Source organism: Eptatretus burgeri, chromosome 2 (genome assembly GCF_056783735.1).
Source record: "Eptatretus burgeri isolate ZD-2024b chromosome 2, Ebu_testis_v1, whole genome shotgun sequence".
Taxonomy (NCBI): Eukaryota; Metazoa; Chordata; class Myxini; order Myxiniformes; family Myxinidae; genus Eptatretus; species Eptatretus burgeri.
This window is the reverse complement of record NC_140962.1, coordinates 158,992,826-159,012,568: the sequence shown is the minus strand read 5'-3', so window position 1 is coordinate 159,012,568 and position 19,743 is coordinate 158,992,826. Positions and strand designations below refer to the sequence as shown.

The window sequence follows — 19,743 nt, the reverse complement described above, 5'->3', positions numbered from 1 at the left end:
TTTAAGATTTTGTTATTTCTGGTATTTCATCCGACGGCGAGCTGGCTGGTCACGTGACGCCGCACAGACGTGCAGACAGCGAGTGATTGATCTTGTCCGTGGTCCGAGGGTCCTTTTTAGTTGGGGTCCGGCTCTGTCCTGGATACACCATTAAATACACACACTGACAGTGATTATTTCACGGATATAAACACGGGTTTGAAAATTGTATAATGATGTCGGGAATGATTCCGAGAATATGGAAATTTTTACTTCGAGTGGCCTCAGGTGTTTATTTTAAATTTAATTTAAATTCTGTTTTCACTTTCCGTGGTCACAAAGGATGATTAACACTCAGTTACATCAAGTTTGGTATCCTTGCTGACCGTCAAACCCGCTGGGTGTATTATTTAATATGTATGTACCTAGTCCTAGTGGGAGCACAGAACGGAGAGATTTCTTCGTGTCTGTGATCAAACACGTTCAGTGGTTGATTTAAGTCTCTGTGTTTGTGTTGGAGGTTATTTTAACTGGACCTTTGAACCCGGAATGGATAGGAACACACCAGAACCTCATCCCAAATGTTGTAATGATTTACCACTTTTATTTTCTCGGGTTGGTTTGCTCGATGTAAGGAGGGTACTTTACCCCCACGAATCCCAGTTTAAGGTCCTGTCACACCTTGACGATTTAGCCAGCGTATGTGGACGTATGATAAATTTGTCTAAAACGCTGGCACACGTCGAATACGTTATGGGCAAGTTTTGTATACGATGAGCACGCTGAAGCACGCTGGCATACGTCGGCATACGTCGTAGTACGCCGAGCTCGTAGACAAATTTTAACATGCTGAAAATTTTTCGACGTATGCCAGCGTATGACTCACACATTCCGCATACGCTGGCCATAAGTTGTAGGCACGTTACGCGATCGTTGACACACGTCGACACATGTTACTTGTAAGTTACTCATAAGTCGAAACCGTCGAGGTAATGTTTAGCGTACCCGAAACTTATTTCTAACCTATGAGTAACGTGTTGTCGGCACGTTACGTGATCGTTGACACACGTTACTTGTAAGTTACTCATAAGTTGAAACACGTCGAGGTAATGTCTAGCGCAGTGGTTCTCAACCTTTTGTAGACGTGACCCCCCCCACCCCCCCCCAAAAAATAAAAAAAACACATGGAGTCTGGAACACTGACGGGTTCCTCCTGTGAAGCCCAGTTTTATATACCAATTCCCTAAAACGCTGCCAATACGCCATTATAAGGTAGCTGTAAGTTAGAAACACGTTCAGTAAGTTCTGTGGTCGTCTGGAAGATGTCAAATACGTCTACATACGTCAATGTGCATTGGAGATACGTTACACATAGGTTCAAAACACGTTACTCTTAGGTCAGAAATAACTTTCAGGCACACTAAACATTACCTCGACGTGTTTCGACTAGTGAGAAACTTACAAGTAACATGTGTCGATGTGTGTCAACAATCGCGTAACGTGCCTACAACTTATGGCCAGCGTATGCTGAACGTGAGTCATACGCTGGCATACGTCGAAAAATTTTCAACATGCTGAAAATCTGTCGACGTGCTCGGCATACTACGAAGTATGCCAGCGTGATTCAGCATGCTTTAGCGTGCTCTTAACGTATACAAAACTTACCCATCACGTATTGGACGTGTGCCAGCGTTTTAGACAATTTTTCATACGTCGGCATACGCTGGCTAAAACGTCAAGGTGTGACAGCGGCTTGAATCGTCGAGCGGCAGCCTTTTAATAGGCTACGCCACGTGATCGTCGGCGATATACTGTCACGTGCTATGCATACGTTCGACTATCGTTGGGCATACGTTGTGAACGCCGACAACACGCAAAGCATTCGTTGGTATAAGTTATCTATAACTTCTGGAAACATTCTGTGTACGTTACTAAGACGTTATGCATACGTCAAACTCGTTATGAATACGCTAAAAAAATTAAAAAAAAACATCAATAGTTCAGTGTACGCCAACGTTTTACATACATTTTGATACCTTGCCATACGCTGGCTAAAACGTCAAGGTGTGACAGGGCCTTTACGTGGAGCCGCCTCAACAGAGGGAGCCTTTCCTTTACCAGACTTGACGGATTGTGAATAAACTCACTTTAGGAACACTGTGGTCTCTCCAGATTTCTTCTCATCTATATTCTCAGATTATCACTGAGTAACCATGGGGTTGTTTTTTTCACCACAATCAATACGTTGAAGTGCATATTGGAAATTGAAGACCAATCTTCCAGAAGATGATCGATTTAAAAAAGCTATCCAAGTTTTCTATACGAACCAAATCCGAAGAAAACCCTCTTTTTCTTCAGTGGATTTATGGTCGGACAATACAAAAACCCAGATAAGGGTGTTTTGTCAGCAGTTCAGGGCAAACACTACAAATGTTAAGAATATAACAATGGCTTGTTAAGAAGCTGACATTGTACACCGAGAAAGTAAACTGGCGAGAAGTAATAATGCAGGAAATTATCAATTATTACAAGAAAAGAAGACTCAGTTAAGAGAGTTAATCCAAGAGAAAGCAGCTGGGTTGTTACTCAGACTGAGGGTTTAAAACTTTAAGGTATTAGATACCCCGAGTAAATCTTTCTTTCGGTTAAATTCCTCCAGTAAGTTACCCAATACTATATTTTCTGTTGATGACTCCAACGGAGTTGTTGTCGTTAATCCCAGTGACATAAGGTTGTGTGTAAAGGATTTCTTCTCCAATCTCTTTCCAAAACAAATTGTTTGTGATGAAATTATGAAGCAATTGTCCTCTCACCTCTCCTCTCTAACTGAGCCCCAGCTTTGAGACTTGGACTCACCAATTACACAGGAGGAGTTAACACAAGCCTTCGCTGGAATGGACTCAGGAAGTGCTCCAGGAATTGATGGCGTGCCGGCTGATTTTTGCGTGGAATTTTGGGGCCTGTTCGGCCCAGAACTGATTCATGTCTTGGAATCGACTTTGTTGCATGGAGAACTGCCTCCAAGCCAGAGAAGAGCGGTAATGTCCCTCCTTCCAAAGGCTGCTGACTTGTGACACATGAAGAATTGGACACCTGTCTCTTTGCTCTGCACTGATTATGAAATCCTTTCCAAATCTTTGGCAAATCGACTAAAAAAAGTAATCGGTGATCTGGTTCATCCTGATCAGAGTTCTTGTATCCTGGGCATATCTCGATATGATAACATTTTTTGCATAAGAGACTTGATGGAGGGTAATTGTGTACATAATGGCTTTGGTTAAATTTTTCTTAATTTTGAAAAGGTTTTTGACAGTATGGACAATGGCTTTCTGTGTAATGTTGTGTGAAGTTTATGGATTCGGGACTAATTTCAGGACTTACATTGCCTTATTATAGAATAATATATCCAGTATCGTGAAGGTAAACAATGAGTTTGTTTCCCCCATGCAGGTACAGAGGGGGGAAGGCAAGGCTGCCCAGTCTCTGGCTTATTATTCAGCCTTGTGGAAGAACCACTTCTCGTGTTACTCAGGAAGAACCTCACTGGAGTGGTTATATCTCCTGAGTTCCATTCAGTTATTTTATGAGGAGATGCGGATGATGTCTCGGTGGTTGTAAAGGATGACAATGACATTGCCGCTCTTGCCAGGTGTTTCGACTTGTTTTGTTCAGCTTCATCTTGAAAGTGTAACTGGAAAAATAGAAAAGCTTTATCTATGGGTTCCCTGTGTAAGAAGCAATCTACCTGGAATGACACTAATCCCACCAGTCCATCTTCCTCCAAAGGTACAATGGGTGGATGAAGGTGATAAATATCTTGGAGGTTTTCTGGGTCTCCACAATACGGCCAGAAAAACTGCGATGGTGTTGCTGAACGGATGCAAAAAAGATTGAGGAGGTGGAAGAGAGCCCAGCCTCACCTTTCGTTTCGAGGACGGGTCCTGGTCATTAACAATTTAATTGCCTCCTTTTTGTGGAACAGGGTCATTTTCCTGCAACCACTGGAAGACTTGTAAAACAGAGTACAAATGCAACTGTTGGACTTCTTCTGGGGAGGCCTCACTGGTTACGACCAACCATTATATGCCGTCCATTGGTCGAAGATGGCCAGGGTATGGTCGACATTAGGAGCCGGATCATGGCCGTTCGGCTATGCTCTGTTAAAAAAATTGATATCTGAACAGCAATTACCAAACCATGTCCTGGCTTCTCACATTCTGCAGCAAGCAGTGGGATCAGATATGGCCGTGAATGTTTTCTCCTCATGCTTCCATGTGTTCACACATCTTCTCTCTGATTTCTATCAGAGTCTATTGAATGCCTGGCAGAGCCTTTCAGTGTGCCGCCAGTAAGACACCGATGTAATGAAGATGTTCGCTCAAGAACCTTTGTTCTATCATCTTCTCTTCCCCAGTATCCCCAGAAGTCGGAACTTCTGCCAACATTTTAAATCAGCGGGCATGACAAAAGTACGGCACCTCCGGCATGTTTCACGTTCTTGGTGGAAATCTGCACAGGAAATATCCGACCGAACAGGAACTCGATAGAGAAGCGTGATTGGTGAAGAATTGAGAGAGGTCACATGGATAGGGTTCTGACTGGGATTAGTTTGGACTCAGGAACATGAATCATTGTTTAATGAGTGAGCTTTTCCCCAATTAATCAAACAGTTTATTCCTCACAACTTACCCCCCATGAGAATGGGATTAAACCTCTTTTTAAAATGCAACCAGCAAGGAACTTTACTAGTCTTGTGTCAAATTACTGCTCGGGGATACACCTTAAACAGAGTAACCCGGTGGAAGAGACTGATGCCTGCCGGACCCCCTCTGAAGCTGTATGGGACTCAATGAACAACAAGTTCTTAACTGAAAGGTCCGGTGATCTCCAGTTGGAGGTTGATCCACTGGATAGTCCTTTCCAAGAGGCAAACAAGTAAATCATCTCCTCCATCTACGTGTTGCCCGTTTTGTAAATGTACAGAAGATGGTTTCCATGCCTTTATTAATTGTGTGAGATTGGTTCCCTTATTTAATTGGTTTAATTTTGTTTCACACAAAATGAATGTTGTGTTTTCTTTGTGTTCCTTTATTTTTGGTTTTCATGCCAAACCTAATAAGGAAAATATATTTTTAGATTTCTTATAACAACTGGCAAACTGGCAATATATCTCACAAGGAGAGAAAAAATAAATGGAAAACTCATCGGGCAATGTGACGTCATGTTTATCTTTACTGCTCTCGTATCAGCGAGAATAAAACTTGAATTGTCTTTCTCCCAAGATCGTAAAAATCTCGATGAGTTCATTAATACTTGATGGAAGGAAGGAATTTGTGAGGTTCGTCAGAAGCAACTCAGACTACTTTTGTAGTGTGCTGTTGGTTAATGTATAAAGTTAATGTTCTCTTCTTTCTTTATTTATTTTATTCTTTCTTCCTCCTTCTCCTTTTATTCCTATTTGTTAAATTGTAATTCTGTAATTTTCTGCAGCTTCCTTTGTTTCATTGCTTTTATGCACCAATGGTTGATGTAATTATTTTAATTTTTTTATATTTTGTGTAAATAAAAGGACTTCATAAGTCAAAAGTCTGTCTCTCTCTTTCTCTGTCTCTCTCTGTCTCGCCCCAAACTGGCAGTCTGTGAGCTGGGTGTGGCGTCATGGCGGCTGTGTGGTTTTGTTGAGCTGGGAGCTTCCTTTCTTTCCTGTTGGTTGTTCCCCTCTTTCGCATCTTTGGTTTACCCCCTTTCGCATCGTTCTCACCCCCACACCCTTGTTTGTTTGGTTCATATCGATATTATTCGTGTTTCATTCCTTTTGTTGTGAAACTGCTCCCCCTGTGTTATTCTTTCCTTCAATGAGTGAGGACGTGAGGATGGCGAGGGGGGTTGAGGAGTAACGGGATAAAGCACTCGATGCATGGGTAAATTTGTCTTCCTTTCCTTCCCCTTCTCACCCAAAGTTTTTGGCAAATACGATGACTAATTGGTCTGTCACGGCAAATACGATGAAGAATTGGTCCGTCACGGCAAATATGATGACTACTTGGTCCAACACAGCAAATACGAAGACTACTTGGTCCATCACGGCAAACACGATGACTAATTGGTCTGTCACGGCAAAAAGATGACTAATTGGTCCGTCATGGCAATTACGATGACCACCTGGTCCGACATGGCAAATACGATGACTAATTGGTCTATCACGGCAAATACGATGACTAATTGGACCGTCTCGGCAAATATGATGACTAATTGGTCCATCACGACAAATACGATGACTAATTGGTCCTTCAGCAAAGTGATGAGTTCACTCTGATAGTCACAAAATAAAAGTGTGAATGAAGGAAATTCATGAATAGATTTGATTTATTTATCAAAATGACGTCATAATCAAAATAGACGGAATGAACAGAACGTTGATCGAGCTTTGTTCATCACAGGGGAGAAGAAAAGACAAACTGACGTTTTGGACATTCACCCCTCTTTTACTCTGGAGGATAGGTGAATAATCAAAACGACACATTCTACTTACTTCACACGGTTTTTTTTTCCCGCGGTGGTTAAATCGTTTTCCCTTGGTGGTTAAATTGTTTTCTTATGTTGATTAAATTGTCTTCCCACGGTGGTTAAATTGTTTTCCCACGGTGGTTAACACACCTTGATGTTCCAACATCACCCTCACCATATCCCTCTCCATGAATAATTATATAATTGAATGAACACAGGAAGTGTTTGATTTGTTTCCATGAAATGTTGAACTAATTACAGGAACCTCTTGATTTACATCATAGTTGTGTTCTTGAAGATAGTCGTGGAAATGAAAAACTTGTAAATTTAAACTAATTTCGCCAAAATAAATCATGTAACAGGTGCAGGTTCGGGGGAGCCTGGTGTTGGTGCAGTGGTTGGGGCAGCGGCTTGGGATCCAAAAGGTCCTGAGTCCTGGTGTTGGTGCAGTGGTTGGGGCAGCGGCTTGGGATCCAAAAGGTGCTGAGTTCAAGCCCCGTTGGGCCACTGAATTAATACACCAGGGGGTTGACTCAGCCTGTAATCCTTCCGAGGTCGGCAAAATGAGTACCAGTATACTGGGCCGGTGTATACCCCGGATAAAATAGGTGTACCATATCCCTGTGTCGTAAGAGGCGATCAGGGTTGCGTCAGGAAGGGCATCCGGCGTAAAACATGTGCCAAATCACTATGCGGATCGTACGCATGATTCGCTGTGGCGACCCCTAACGGGAGTAGCCGAAAGAAGAAGAAGAATAAAGAAAAGAAGAAGAAGAGGAAGAGTGCAGGTTTGGGGGAGTGCTGCGTCAGTCCTCATTGTTACTGTCCTATTTTTTACAATGACAGTGGATTATTTTATTTAAATTGTAATGTTTAAGATATAAACAATGAAACGTGTAAACACAACCATGTGATGTCTTTAAAAATAACTATAAATAGAAAAAATAAATAAAGGGGATTTAACACAATGTTTCCTGCTGGTGCTGCTGATGTGTTGTTTGTGGAAGTGTTGAGGGGAAGGAGGTGGAGGAGTTATAGAGGAGGGAGATCATCTTTGTCACGTGACCTTGACGAAGATGGTGATGTTGAGAGCTCCTCCAGGTACGAGTCCAGCAACTCCTGTACATCACCCTCGTCGACCTCATCAAATCTGAGAGTGTTGGCCATCTTGACGATGTGACGTCGTGATTTGGTCAAATCATTATTCATGTTGAAACCCTTGAAGCCGTGAACACATTGAGGGGAAACTTTCTCCCATTCTCCATTCATGGAGGAATGGGTGATTTCCCTCCAAGACTCCTCAACATCACATAAACATCCCTTGTGGTGAAGGCCTTCCAGAATTCCTTTACAATCATCTGATTATTATCAGTTGATTTCACCAGGTTTATAGATGTCATTCGGAGATAACACGCTTGAATGTATCAATCACTCCCTGGTCCATGGGTTCATTTAGAGATGTCGTGGTTGGGTGGAAGAAACACAATCTCCATGTTTGGTCCTGGATAGATGTTGGATGAGTTGGGGCATTATTGAGGAGGAAGAGAATTATAAAACTCAGATTCTCCTTCTCACAATATTTCTTCAACTCGGGAACAATCTGGGAGATAAAATATTCACAAAACGTTTTACTTGTTGTGGTGGATTTACAGCCTTGCGTATTGATATGTAGAGTGTAATAAAATAGTTCCTGGCACACCATTTCCCGTCCCTGTCGTGATTTGGTTGAGCTCCAATTAATCCTGTTACTCACGAAATACCTGTTATCGAGCCCTTGGTATTTGAATACAGATGGACATTTTTAACATATCCCTTCATATCCCTGGGGTTTTCTGAATGGTAAACCATGAACGGTTTCAATGTACAATCACCTTCACCGTCTCCTCCCAACATCAGCGTGAAGCGATCTTTCACTCCTTTTAACCCCCCCAGGTGTGATCTTCTCCTCATGAGAAATGTCCCTCCCACGTGACGTCCTCTTCCAAAACAGACCCGTCTCATCAATGTTGAACATTTGTTTTGGAGAATATTCCTCTTCCTCCATCATGGAACCTTTTCGGCGGTCTCGGTGTGGGCAGCAGCATCCTCTCCGGTCATTCTGATGTTGTGGTAGTTGTTACTCTTCCGGAAGTTCCAAAACCACCAACAACTAACGTTAAACGTCTTCACTTCACCTTCATATCAGCTGTACGATCATCTCTTTCATCCCGCCCGAAAACATCCATTTTTACTTCAACACTGATCACCTCCTCTGTTTTGTGTTCACACTACCAACCTCGCCACACCACGGACGCTTTCCAGTGATGATTACAAAGGGTTCACTTATTACAGAGGAACAATTCACACCCAAAATGGTGAACACGTGACCAAACGGACGAACTGAAGATGGAGGGTTTCAGGAACTTAGAGTCCCTTTCTGGAGAGAGTAGCGACAACTAACGATTTGATGCCATTTTGAGTCCATTCAGTGCGGTGCGCGTGCGGAGCCGCCGAACGGCGCTAGTGCATTGAACTAACGATTTGACGCCTCTCTCACTCACACACACACACACACACACACACACACACACACACACACACACACACACACACACACACACACACACACACACACACACACAATCTCTAATACATATACAAATTACATATTTACAATCACACACACATACACGCATGTACTAATGCACACACATACAAATTATAAATTGAAAGTCACACACACAAACACAAGTTAACGTCCTCACACATTCAAATCAACAGAGACAAATACATACATTCAATGCATGCCCCCTCCTCATGCCCCCCCCCCCCAAAGATAAAAGCCAGTCCCGACCATAACTCAGAAGTTAGATGGGCTCCCTTCTATGCTGCTATGGGGTGTCGACCTGTTTCGTATCCTGAGATCTGGCAGTCTTCACCCACACCAATAGATTTTAAATCTTTGGTATAACCTCCTCTTAAAAGTTAGGGTGAGGGTTTAGGGTTAGGGTTAGATTTAGGTTTAGGGTCAGGTTTAGGGTTAGGGTTAGGGTCAGAATTAGGGTTCGTGTTGACCCTAACTCTGCCTTTAAAGAGTGGGCCGTGTTAGCCCGGATCCGTTCTCAGTTCATTCGTCTTTGTTTTGACTTTAGTTTGACTTTGACTTTGAGTCTCAGTCTGACTTTGGAGACATGATCTAGAGTCTAGACACAATATTAATTGATGGAGCTCGAAGACTCCAACTCAAACTTAATTTTAAATCAAGATGCCTTCCCATTCAACTGCTAATTAATCCACGAGCAATGGATAACAAGCCTGGAAAGCCAATGATGGAGATCTATGGAGATGAGCATCTGATGGAGATCTATACCTCTTGAATCCCTTCTCAGTTATATCTGTGTACCCAAAGACGCAACAACCTGTCATTTTGTCGTAAAATCGATGCAAAACACGAATAGGAACGCTGTGTACAGCGGGAACGTTAAAACGCGCCCGGTATGCGTCCGATCCTGTCCGCGATGGACACAAAATGGCTCCACGCATCACGTGACGAGATTTTTCTGGACCCTCGATGTCGCTACTCTCTCGATAAAGGGACTCGACAGGAACTGAGGGAAAACGAGCGAGAGGGAGGAAATCTATGGATCCCTCATCATCTCTTATAACGATCACGTGTTCATGGTGTTCAGAGTGTAAATTAAATCACAGCATCACTCACACACTCGAATCGTGTAATTACAAACACTCGTGAAGGTAAATTAAAGAGTGGTGTAAATGACAGGCCGCACTACTCCAAAAACGCGCAAACAGAGCACGAGGAAAAGGGAGTTTACAGGAAATTAAACATGGAGTTTATTTATAAACCTGTGATGGGAATTCACTAATCCGTGTTCAGGGAAACAGAACAAGAAGAAGAACAAAAACATCAATAACAGTTCAGGACTCACTTAAGAATCTCCAAGTTGTTGATGTTCTTCAAGTCCCTCAGGATGGGCCCAGACTTGGTACTCAGGTTACATCTCATTAACCTGTGAAGAGATAAAAACTCCAAGGAGTGAAACAAAGAAACATCAGTAGAAAGTTCTGGATAAACGAGTTCTATTAGAAGGATCTTTGTTGCAGGTTAAGAGATAATTAAATAACCTGGAAATGAACAGGTTGAAGGTCACGTGACCGATAATAGTACAAACCCCCTTTCCGTGAGACATCGTCCCCTGGATCGTGGGAACAAGTTTGTACAAAAGAGAAATAAATAAATAAAACATCTCAATGAACAGTTTCGAGTTATATAAACAGGGGTGGGGGGGGAATGGGGAGGGGTGGGGGAAATGGGGACAGAATGGTGTGGACGAGGTTAGTTCTGCTGACTTGGTTTGTTTGTGTGAAGTTTGAATGTTTGTTGAAGAAGATAATGAGGTGGAAAACGGGATAAATTCACTTTCAATCATTGAGGGAGGGAGACTAATCCAGGAATCTACATCAGTGATTGATTTCCTTGTTTGATCCAACTAACCAGGTGTGTGTTCCATATGGACGGTTCATCCAGCTGAACAATCCTCGATTATTACCGAAGATAACAACATCAAACACTCGTGAAATATCATAAACAATCAAACTTTGGAAACAACAATGTAAAATACCCTCCACAACCCGACCCCCAACAACCCCCCACCCCCACCACCCCTAAACCCCCTACCCCCCCCAATCAACTCCCACACAATCCGCTAACTTCCATCCCTGCCCCCTCCACTCTCCTTCCACCTCCTCTGCCTTTTTTCATTCCATGGCCACAAATTGTGGGAAAAATTCCGACACCACGATGACTATTATTATTATTATTATTATTATTATTATTATTATTATTATTATTATTTTGATGACCCATTATATATAGTAAGTAATGTTTAGTGTTAATTGGTTTGTATAACCCTGTGTGTGTTTGTGGAGGAAACGAAATCACAGTTTGTACCCGAATCCCCTCCATCATGATGTTTATTTATATCCGTGACCTTCATCTTCATCAGATTCTTCTTCATCAAACATATTGTGGTTATTGTTGTTGAGGCACTCAGTCTGCAACCACATGTATTACCACACGATCCGCTGTGTTTTCTACCTGCGCAGCGTGGTGACACACCTTTGTTTGTTTTACATGAAACATGGTAATACCTGTGTGCAGGTGGATGGTTCAGGTTGTCAAAAAAACGTTGAGGGTGTGACACAGACAGGACGGTCCAAACGATCTCTTCATTCTAAGATTTCTCGTTTTAAAAAAAAAAGATCAATTCCCCCCAAAAAACTCCCATTCCAGCCCCCCCTCCCCTCTCTGAAGGTGCACCTTCGGCACCACGTGGTACGATCACCTGAGTTCGACACCACGGGTCCAGCATTGGTGTTTAAATGGTGTAAATGGATCATTCGGGGTTTGGACCCAAACTGATCCACAAACGTCACGTTGAGAGTTCAGGTTCACCTTGATGTTTTCTTCTTCTTCTTCACGTTACAACTTCACTCTTCACTTTCACCCTCATTTACCAAGGTCCACAAACATATCGATCACGTGATCTCAGAGAACATTCTTCGTTCCCTTTTTACATTTACGAACCTTCACCACAAGAGAATGAAACGATGAATGTTCAGAATGATTTATGTAAAGCCGTTTATCATTCACACGAGTGGTGTGTCAATCATTGTTCCTCATTCCCTCTTCATTCAACCCAATGATCCCCACACAGAACCAGTTGTCCCTTCCATTCCCCTCTCTGAACACAAGTGAATTACAAAGTTCAACCAAAGGTTAATAATGGAGGTCAAGGTTCACTTGGAGAATGTCAGGGACACGATCAGGGATTATGACGTCACGATGTTTTTATTTCCCCCCCAAAATCCCCTTCTCACTCACCGGAGGGTTCGTAACTTTGTTTGTGATTTCAGACCCTCCATCAACCCCTCCATTCCCTCATCACCGATGGGATTCTGACTCAAACTGATGGTAAAGGAGGGAAAGAGAAAAACCCTGAGATTATCATTCTGTTAACAACTTGGAGAACCTTGGGAATACTTTCACCATTTCAATAGTTATGTTTATAAATCATATCAACAACACATAATGATGGGATTATAATCCAGTCCCTCCACATAAACAATTATCTAATGATGGGATTATAACGCAGTCACTCTCCATAAACAATTGTCTAGTGATGGGATTATAAACCAGTCCCTCTCCATAAACAATTATATAATGATGGGATTATAACCCAGTCCCTCCACATAAACAATTATATAATGATGGGATTATAACCCAGTCCATCCACATAAACAATTATTTTATGATGGGATTATAACCCAGTCCCTCTCCATAAACAATTATATAATGATGGGATTATAACCCAGTCCCTCTCCATAAACAATTATATAATTCTGGGATTATAACCCAGTCACTCTCTATCAACAATTATGTAATTATGGGATTACAACCCAGTAACTCTCTATAAACAATTATATAATTATGGGACGATAACCCAGTCCCTCTCCATAAACAATTATATAATTCTGGGATTATAACCCAGTCCCTCTCCATGAACAATTATACGTGGCTGATTTGTCCAAAAACAATGGACATTTCATTCTGGTCTCCCCCCTCGACCCCCCAGATGCAAAGATAGTAATATCAAATGTCCCTCCATTTATAAAGTGTGAGACACTCTTCGTGGTCCTGAAATGTCCAGATCAAAATGTCACCTCTGGGCTTTCGGAACGAACAGGTGAACCACATCGTGTCCGTCCAGAGACGTGTACATTGTACTTCCCACATCCAACCTTGATAAAGTATTGAACGTTGTTCTTAAATTTCGGAAGAATAACCACGATTACCAAGTCTTCTCATCAACAGAAACATTAAAATGCTTTCCTTGTGGAAACGAACAGCTTGGTTTCAAACATTTCTGTCCCAAATTGGTATCAGACATCCTCTCCAGCCAACACTGCTTCACCTCCAACTCCCAACATTGTCATGAACACGACCTCGGTTACTGCGACAGACGATACAATGTCAAACTCAAACCCTCCTGATAATATGAACATCTGTGACGGTTTTACACTCGTTTCCTCATTGAGGAAGAGGAAAACGATCTTTGAAAAAATCCGAAAAACCCAAAATGTTGGCGACCAGCATATTGATGTCGGGAAATAGGCGGTGCAGGTGGCAAGAAGTCACTCAAGCAAACTATTCTTGAAGCCTGAAAACGGCGTCAAGACGAGTTATCAGACGTTGTGCGGCAAAGGGGAGATAGCGCTTAAAGTGACCTTCACGCAGCTGATGCAAGGTGTCATGTGGATTGCCGAAATAGCTTTTTGTCAGAAAAAAATGTGGCTTCAGCTGCAACCAAGTCTGATAGCCAAGTAAACATCGATCGTGCTTTTGAATCACTTGTTGTAATGATCAATGACTTCTCCGGCTTCCCAAATTCAGTTGAGTTGCATGAAACATACAAAGAATTTGTGGTGACAGGCTGACATGTCGTTTAATTGTCCCAAACCGATGTGAATGCTTCGGAGATGAGTTGGTGGTTTTAAAGTCTCCAGGGTTAGCAGACATTGTTAGCTTGCGATCAATAGCTGCAAAATGTATGCGATTGGTTCAAGACGAGGACGATGACATTGTTGTAACAATCAACAAACTGTGCAAAGTCATCAGGCATGAGGTCAAACTAATAACATTAGATAAAGATTGTTATGATACTTGGATTAACCGACAGGAATGTAGAGAGACTGTGAGTGACACTTTGATGAAACTTTTAGGGAAGCTATCTCCTAACTGAGATAGGGCACTACCTGCACATTCTCATTGGTTCAATGGTAACTGGGGTGATGAAAAACCAGCCCACGAGTTTGCAAATTACTCTTGGCATCAAGATGAGGAGATCAAAAAAACTTATCAACGTGTTACAAGAGCATGGTGTTACATGTACCTTCGATGAAGTACGGCATTTTAAACATTCAGCTGCCAAAGCCACAACCATGGAACCTTCACTACCAGGCCTATCAACTTCAAGTTCAAGCTTGGTTCAGGTTGTTGTAGACAATTTTGATACTGACATATCGTCTCCAAATGGAAAGTCATCCACCCATTCCCTTGCCATGCTGCTCACACAACGAGATAGTAACAGTGGTGAAACAGTCCAAGAAGACACCATGAGGCGTGTGAAAAAGGAAGACATGGTTGATATAGGCAAAACTGTGCAGAAGCATTCTGAGATAGTCGAAGGAATACTCCCGGCACATGCACTTTCTGGCTGTGACACCGTTGCCTCCTATTTTGGAATTGGAAAGGCCACTGTTCTCAAAAAACTTCGATCGGGGCACTCACTTAACTTGTTGGGTGCACCAGGGCATTCTATGGAATCTGTTATTGAACAGGCTACCTCCTTCATTTCCGCGTGCTACGGACAAACAAACTGTAGTACAATGTCAGAGACAAGCTTAAAGGTATGGCTGTCAAAAACAGGCAAAGGGTCATCAACACCGAAGTTGTGTACCTTGCCACCAACAACTGAGGCATTCAAGGAAAATGTTAAAAGAGCTCGCCATCAGGCTTCGGTATGACAGTCACTGGTAGCGCAGAATCCACCCGAGTTGGACTCAACGGAATATGGTTGGGTAAAGGATGACCAAAACAAGTCCCTTCAACCAGTCACCCTCCCTGATGAAGTCGAACTCGCCCCAGAGATGGAACTTCGTCTAATAAAATGTGGATGCCACAGTACTACTCCATGCAGTTCACGTGCTTGTAGTTGCAACTATGCAAACATGAAATGCACAATATTTTGCGCCTGCTATAATCAGGGTTGCTGTAACCCGACATCATCGTTGATTGCGTGTCTTTGCGACGCACATGGGCAACACAATGTACAACAGTGTAAATTATTTGGTGAAGTGGTAGCCATCCTTAAATATGAATTGTATAATATGCCTTTGGTAGTCTGTGTGAGAATTCACATTTAAAATTAAAGAACATTTGTTATAATATAACACCTGTGGCCATTTACCTTTTCACATTTTCCCCAAGATTGAATAGTATAGAAGATATAACTGTGCTTGTAAACTGGCAGCCATCTTGGATTTCTAGATGACATCATCAGTATATGAACTTTGATCTGATACAGATAGATGTGTCTCCAAAATACCCAGTGATAGACACCTTCATGACTAATTTGGAGTAAATAGTTAAGGAGATATGCCAGTTTTAGTGTTACGGCGGCCATCTTAGCAGCCAACTTGGAAATTACCATTATGTATTACGATATTAACATAATACTTAGTTCTAATGGATAGCTTGACCCCTAAAACCTAGGTATAGAGACAAAAATCACCTTCCTCGGGTGAATAGTTAGGGAGTTATGGTCATTTATAGGTAATGGCGGCCATCTTGAATTTCTCAAATTGCTCAAGTGTGACAACATGTCATCAAGCAGTTTCTGAAAATCGAGACCCTTGGCTACCAAAATCAACAGTAAAAAAAACTTAATACAACAATGGAGGGTTAACCCTCTCTGCTCCCGGACGAGGACACCATGAAACTATGTTAAGAAACTAATAACAGTATTTTGCATATTTGAGAATAACTTTGTACATCATGATGCATTTTGAATGAGGAGAGTACTCAACGTTGTGTTCAATTTAGGGAGGTATGCAAAAAATACAACAAAATAAGCATCTTTGGCAACCATTTTGTTTTTGGCCATTTTGACGCATTTAGAGTCACAGGAGAGAGTGAAAGACATCAAAAATGGACTCAGCATTCCCAAATTATGATATAAAAGTGGTTTGTCAACTTTTCCTCAAAAATGCCTCTCAAATTTTATAGAAGCACATTTATCAGATTTCCGACCAGTCACGTATCCCGGATTGTGGTTCCCACATGTCTGAAGGGGAATCTTATGAAAGGGAGGATTTCAACACAACAAACCAGTCAAACGTATCAACAACTCAAATTTTGTAAATTCTGAACCACACTTTCAGTAAAAGACAAATCGATATCAAAGATCATTTTCCTGACCTGCACGGGTTTATCAACACGGAGAGGAACATGATCCACCGGCCGAGCCAGCACCACTTCACTGAACCTCAGTGTACCAGGTTAAAGAAGTACATTGTGAAAACAATAGATGAACTCAAACAATGATCTTTGGTAGTTTAAATATCAATGGTGGAGCTAGTCAGCTGTGTAAACTTCAAGTGGTTAACCTCACACGACAAAGGAAACAAGATGTACTTTTCTTACAAGAGACCCACACCACTCCATCATCCCGTGTAGAATGGAACCCCATGATAAAAACGATCACTTTTTCAGAGATTCCAATCCCCGTCCTGCTGGGGTTGATTTTCTATTGAACCCCCTTTTCCATCCATCAGATCTTTCCTTGCAGGATATAATCCCAGGACACTTAACCTCCATCAAGTTTACCACTAATAACATTAATTTTACATTCTTGAATGTTTTATACTCTTTCAAAACAGGACGGACCGACAACGGTTCTCCACCAGGTTTGGGTCTTATACGAGGGAAATGTGTTTACAAAGGTGTGTTATCATGGTGGGTCATTTTAATTGTACTCTACAACCCAATCTGGATAGGAACGGTGTGGAACCCCGTCCCAGACCGGCTAACTTACCAACCAATGTAATAAGATATTTTAGATTCCATGATCTCTGGTGTTAAGAAAACCCTATGACCCATCGATTTACCTGGTGTCAGGTTACAAATAACCAGGTACCCTCAGCTCGGCTACAACGGATCGATGTAAATTCACCCTTTATCAATCTCTCCCCACCACAGGAATTTCCCCCTCCGGTTTGTCAGATCACCACTTGATTACTGTGAGTTACCACCCACAGTTATCTTTGAATCATCATCCATTCTGGAAACTAAATGTCACCATTTTATAAACCCCTTCTTTTCGGACCACGTTTAAAGATGTTTGGTCGATTTTAGTAAATCAATAAAATCAGTTTATAAATCAGGGTTTATGCTGGGATCATACCAAGGAACAATTTAGGGACTTTCACCAAAAAGGTAAACACAAGGTGTTGTTTCTTCACAACACAAGAAGAACGTAAAACAAAGGCCATTTTGGAAAAGGAAATTCTACAGATCAAAAGAAAACGGAAAAATTACCCCCTCCCCCCCTCCCCCCTTCCCCCCAACAAATACTGAGACTGAAGGAGAAGAAGGGATTCCTTCACTCCATGATTGAGAACCAAACACAAGGATAATTAACAAGATTGTATTTTCAACATCTCAACCTCCTGGACACACCAACCTGGTTTTTCTTCCATTTTGAGTCGAAGGTTCCTCACCCTCAAATTACCATCCTAAAACACCCTGACATCTCTGTCATCACTCACCCTGAAGGAATCAAGAGGGAAGATTATTTTTTTCTCAAACCTGTATAAGACAACTGAGGTTGATTTCAATGATGTCCCCTAGTTGTTTGATGCTATTTCCACCTTAACCCCAGAACAAAGGCAGAGCCGGGAGAAACCACTCTCTTGAGGAACTCCACATCACGCTAAAGAGCGTTGGCAAAGGAAAATCATCTCTGGCAATGACGGATTGCAGCAGAATTTTTTGAATCTTTCTGGGACCTAATTGGCCCCGAACTGGTCTCGGTGTTCCAGGAGAACCTCAAAAAGAATGAACCCCCATTGATCTGCAGGTGGGCAGTTATGATCCTTTGAATCCTTTGATCCCAAGAAAGATGATCCTTTGCTCATTTCACAGTGGAGACCAGTGTTATTACAGTGCACGGACAATAAGATCTTTTCCAAAGATATTGCTTCACCCTTTTCCCCCTTCCTCAAGGACATTATTATAGTCAGGGATCCAAACTCAGAAAGGCCGCAATTTTAGGAGTTACGAGACACCGCTTCCTATACTTTGCAGGCCTCATTTTTTTCTTTAGTTTAGTGTCTTAGGATTAACAATCAAGAGGCCTGCTCGGTCATCTCGATTGCGAACATCTCACAAATTGTATTTGAACATACGTACCCACCAAAAAATGGGTGCGATTTTCGGTATCACAAATTTTTCAAAAAACGTTTCATAAGTTCTTCAAATATCAAGTTAGACAATTGATTTCAACCCCGAGTAAGGACGTTGGCATGGTCTCATTTATTTTGTCATGTTTACATTTATGTTATTCTTACATATTTGCTCTACTCAATATTATCAATGAACTTGTGTCCTCTTTTTGTCCTGAAAGAGGTGTTAGACAGGGTTGTCCCCTTTCAGGTGCCTTTCCGCCCTATCCCTTGAACCACTCTTAAACACGCTGTGTCAGTCTCTGTGTGGTTTCACTGTTCGAGGTTTAAACCCGACTATAAACATCATTACTTATGCCGACGATACGTCTGTTCACAACAAAAACTCTTCTGACAATGTCAAGATAATGCATGGTTTATAGATCTTTAACAAAGCTTAATCAGCAAAAATCAACTGGTTAAAAACAGAAGCACTGTGACTCAAACCCCTTACCTACCCCGACTTACCTACCCCCACTTCCCCACAATTGTCACTTGGAGGAGATATAGGATCAAGTTTTGGGGAATTTTTCTTGGTCCTGTTAATTTCATGAGGTGTAACTGGGAAGGCTTGCCTGAACATATCAAATTACTTTAACTGAAATGGAAAGCCCTCCTCAGCCAATGATAACAGTGTCAATGTGTTGGAGTGTTGGTAATAAACAACTTCGTTACTTCCATCCCATGGTACAAGGTTCTGGCTCTGTCACCACCCACTGGTTTGGTTGATAAAATACAGAAGAGTGTTCCTCACTTTTTCTGGTCCGGAAAACATTGTGTACGATCAGAAAAGTTCAATTTACCAACATCTGAGGGTGGTCAAGGAATTGTCAACGTAAAGTGATGAATGATGGCCTTCCGTCTTCGTACCATTTGGTCATTTTTACATGAACCACTCTTACCTTGGAGATACCTTGGAAACCACATTTTGGGTCAAGTTGAGAATGTTGTTCATGCTGAGGAGCTTTTCCTGATGGACTTGAACAAGGTTGCTTTCTCTTCACTTCCATCATCATCATCATCATCATCATCATCATCATCATCATCATCATCATCATCATCGTTTTACCACCGTTTCCATGCTTGCATGTGTTTGCCGTGGATCACCTAATGGCTCTTTTCCAGGCTGCACGATCCCTTACTGGGCCTCTTGTTAGGCCTTTCACTCTAAGATCATCTCTTCGCAACACATCTTAT

At 41.9% G+C, this 19,743-nt stretch overlaps 2 protein-coding genes across 27 annotated transcripts in view; one reads left to right on the top strand and one right to left on the bottom strand.

Moving 5' to 3' along the window:
* Positions 1-19,743, bottom strand: part of LOC147033690 (NACHT, LRR and PYD domains-containing protein 12-like) — a 1,146,930-nt gene that overhangs the window by 16,013 nt on the left and 1,111,174 nt on the right. For 21 of the 22 annotated variants that reach the window (XM_085871777.1, XM_085871800.1, XM_085871791.1 and 18 more), the window contains 2 exons: positions 12,368-12,451; positions 10,413-10,493 (listed from right to left, as the gene is read on the bottom strand). The exons of the other annotated variant lie outside the window; for it this stretch is intronic. In XM_085871777.1, coding sequence (XP_085727903.1) covers positions 10,413-10,493; positions 12,368-12,451 — 165 coding nt within the window. The remainder of the gene's footprint in view (positions 1-10,412; positions 10,494-12,367; positions 12,452-19,743) is intronic. 22 annotated transcript variants of the gene reach the window in all.
* The window catches only part of LOC147033697 (NACHT, LRR and PYD domains-containing protein 12-like), a 517,878-nt gene that overhangs the window by 193,614 nt on the left and 304,521 nt on the right, over positions 1-19,743 (top strand). The gene's annotated exons all lie outside the window — the stretch shown is intronic.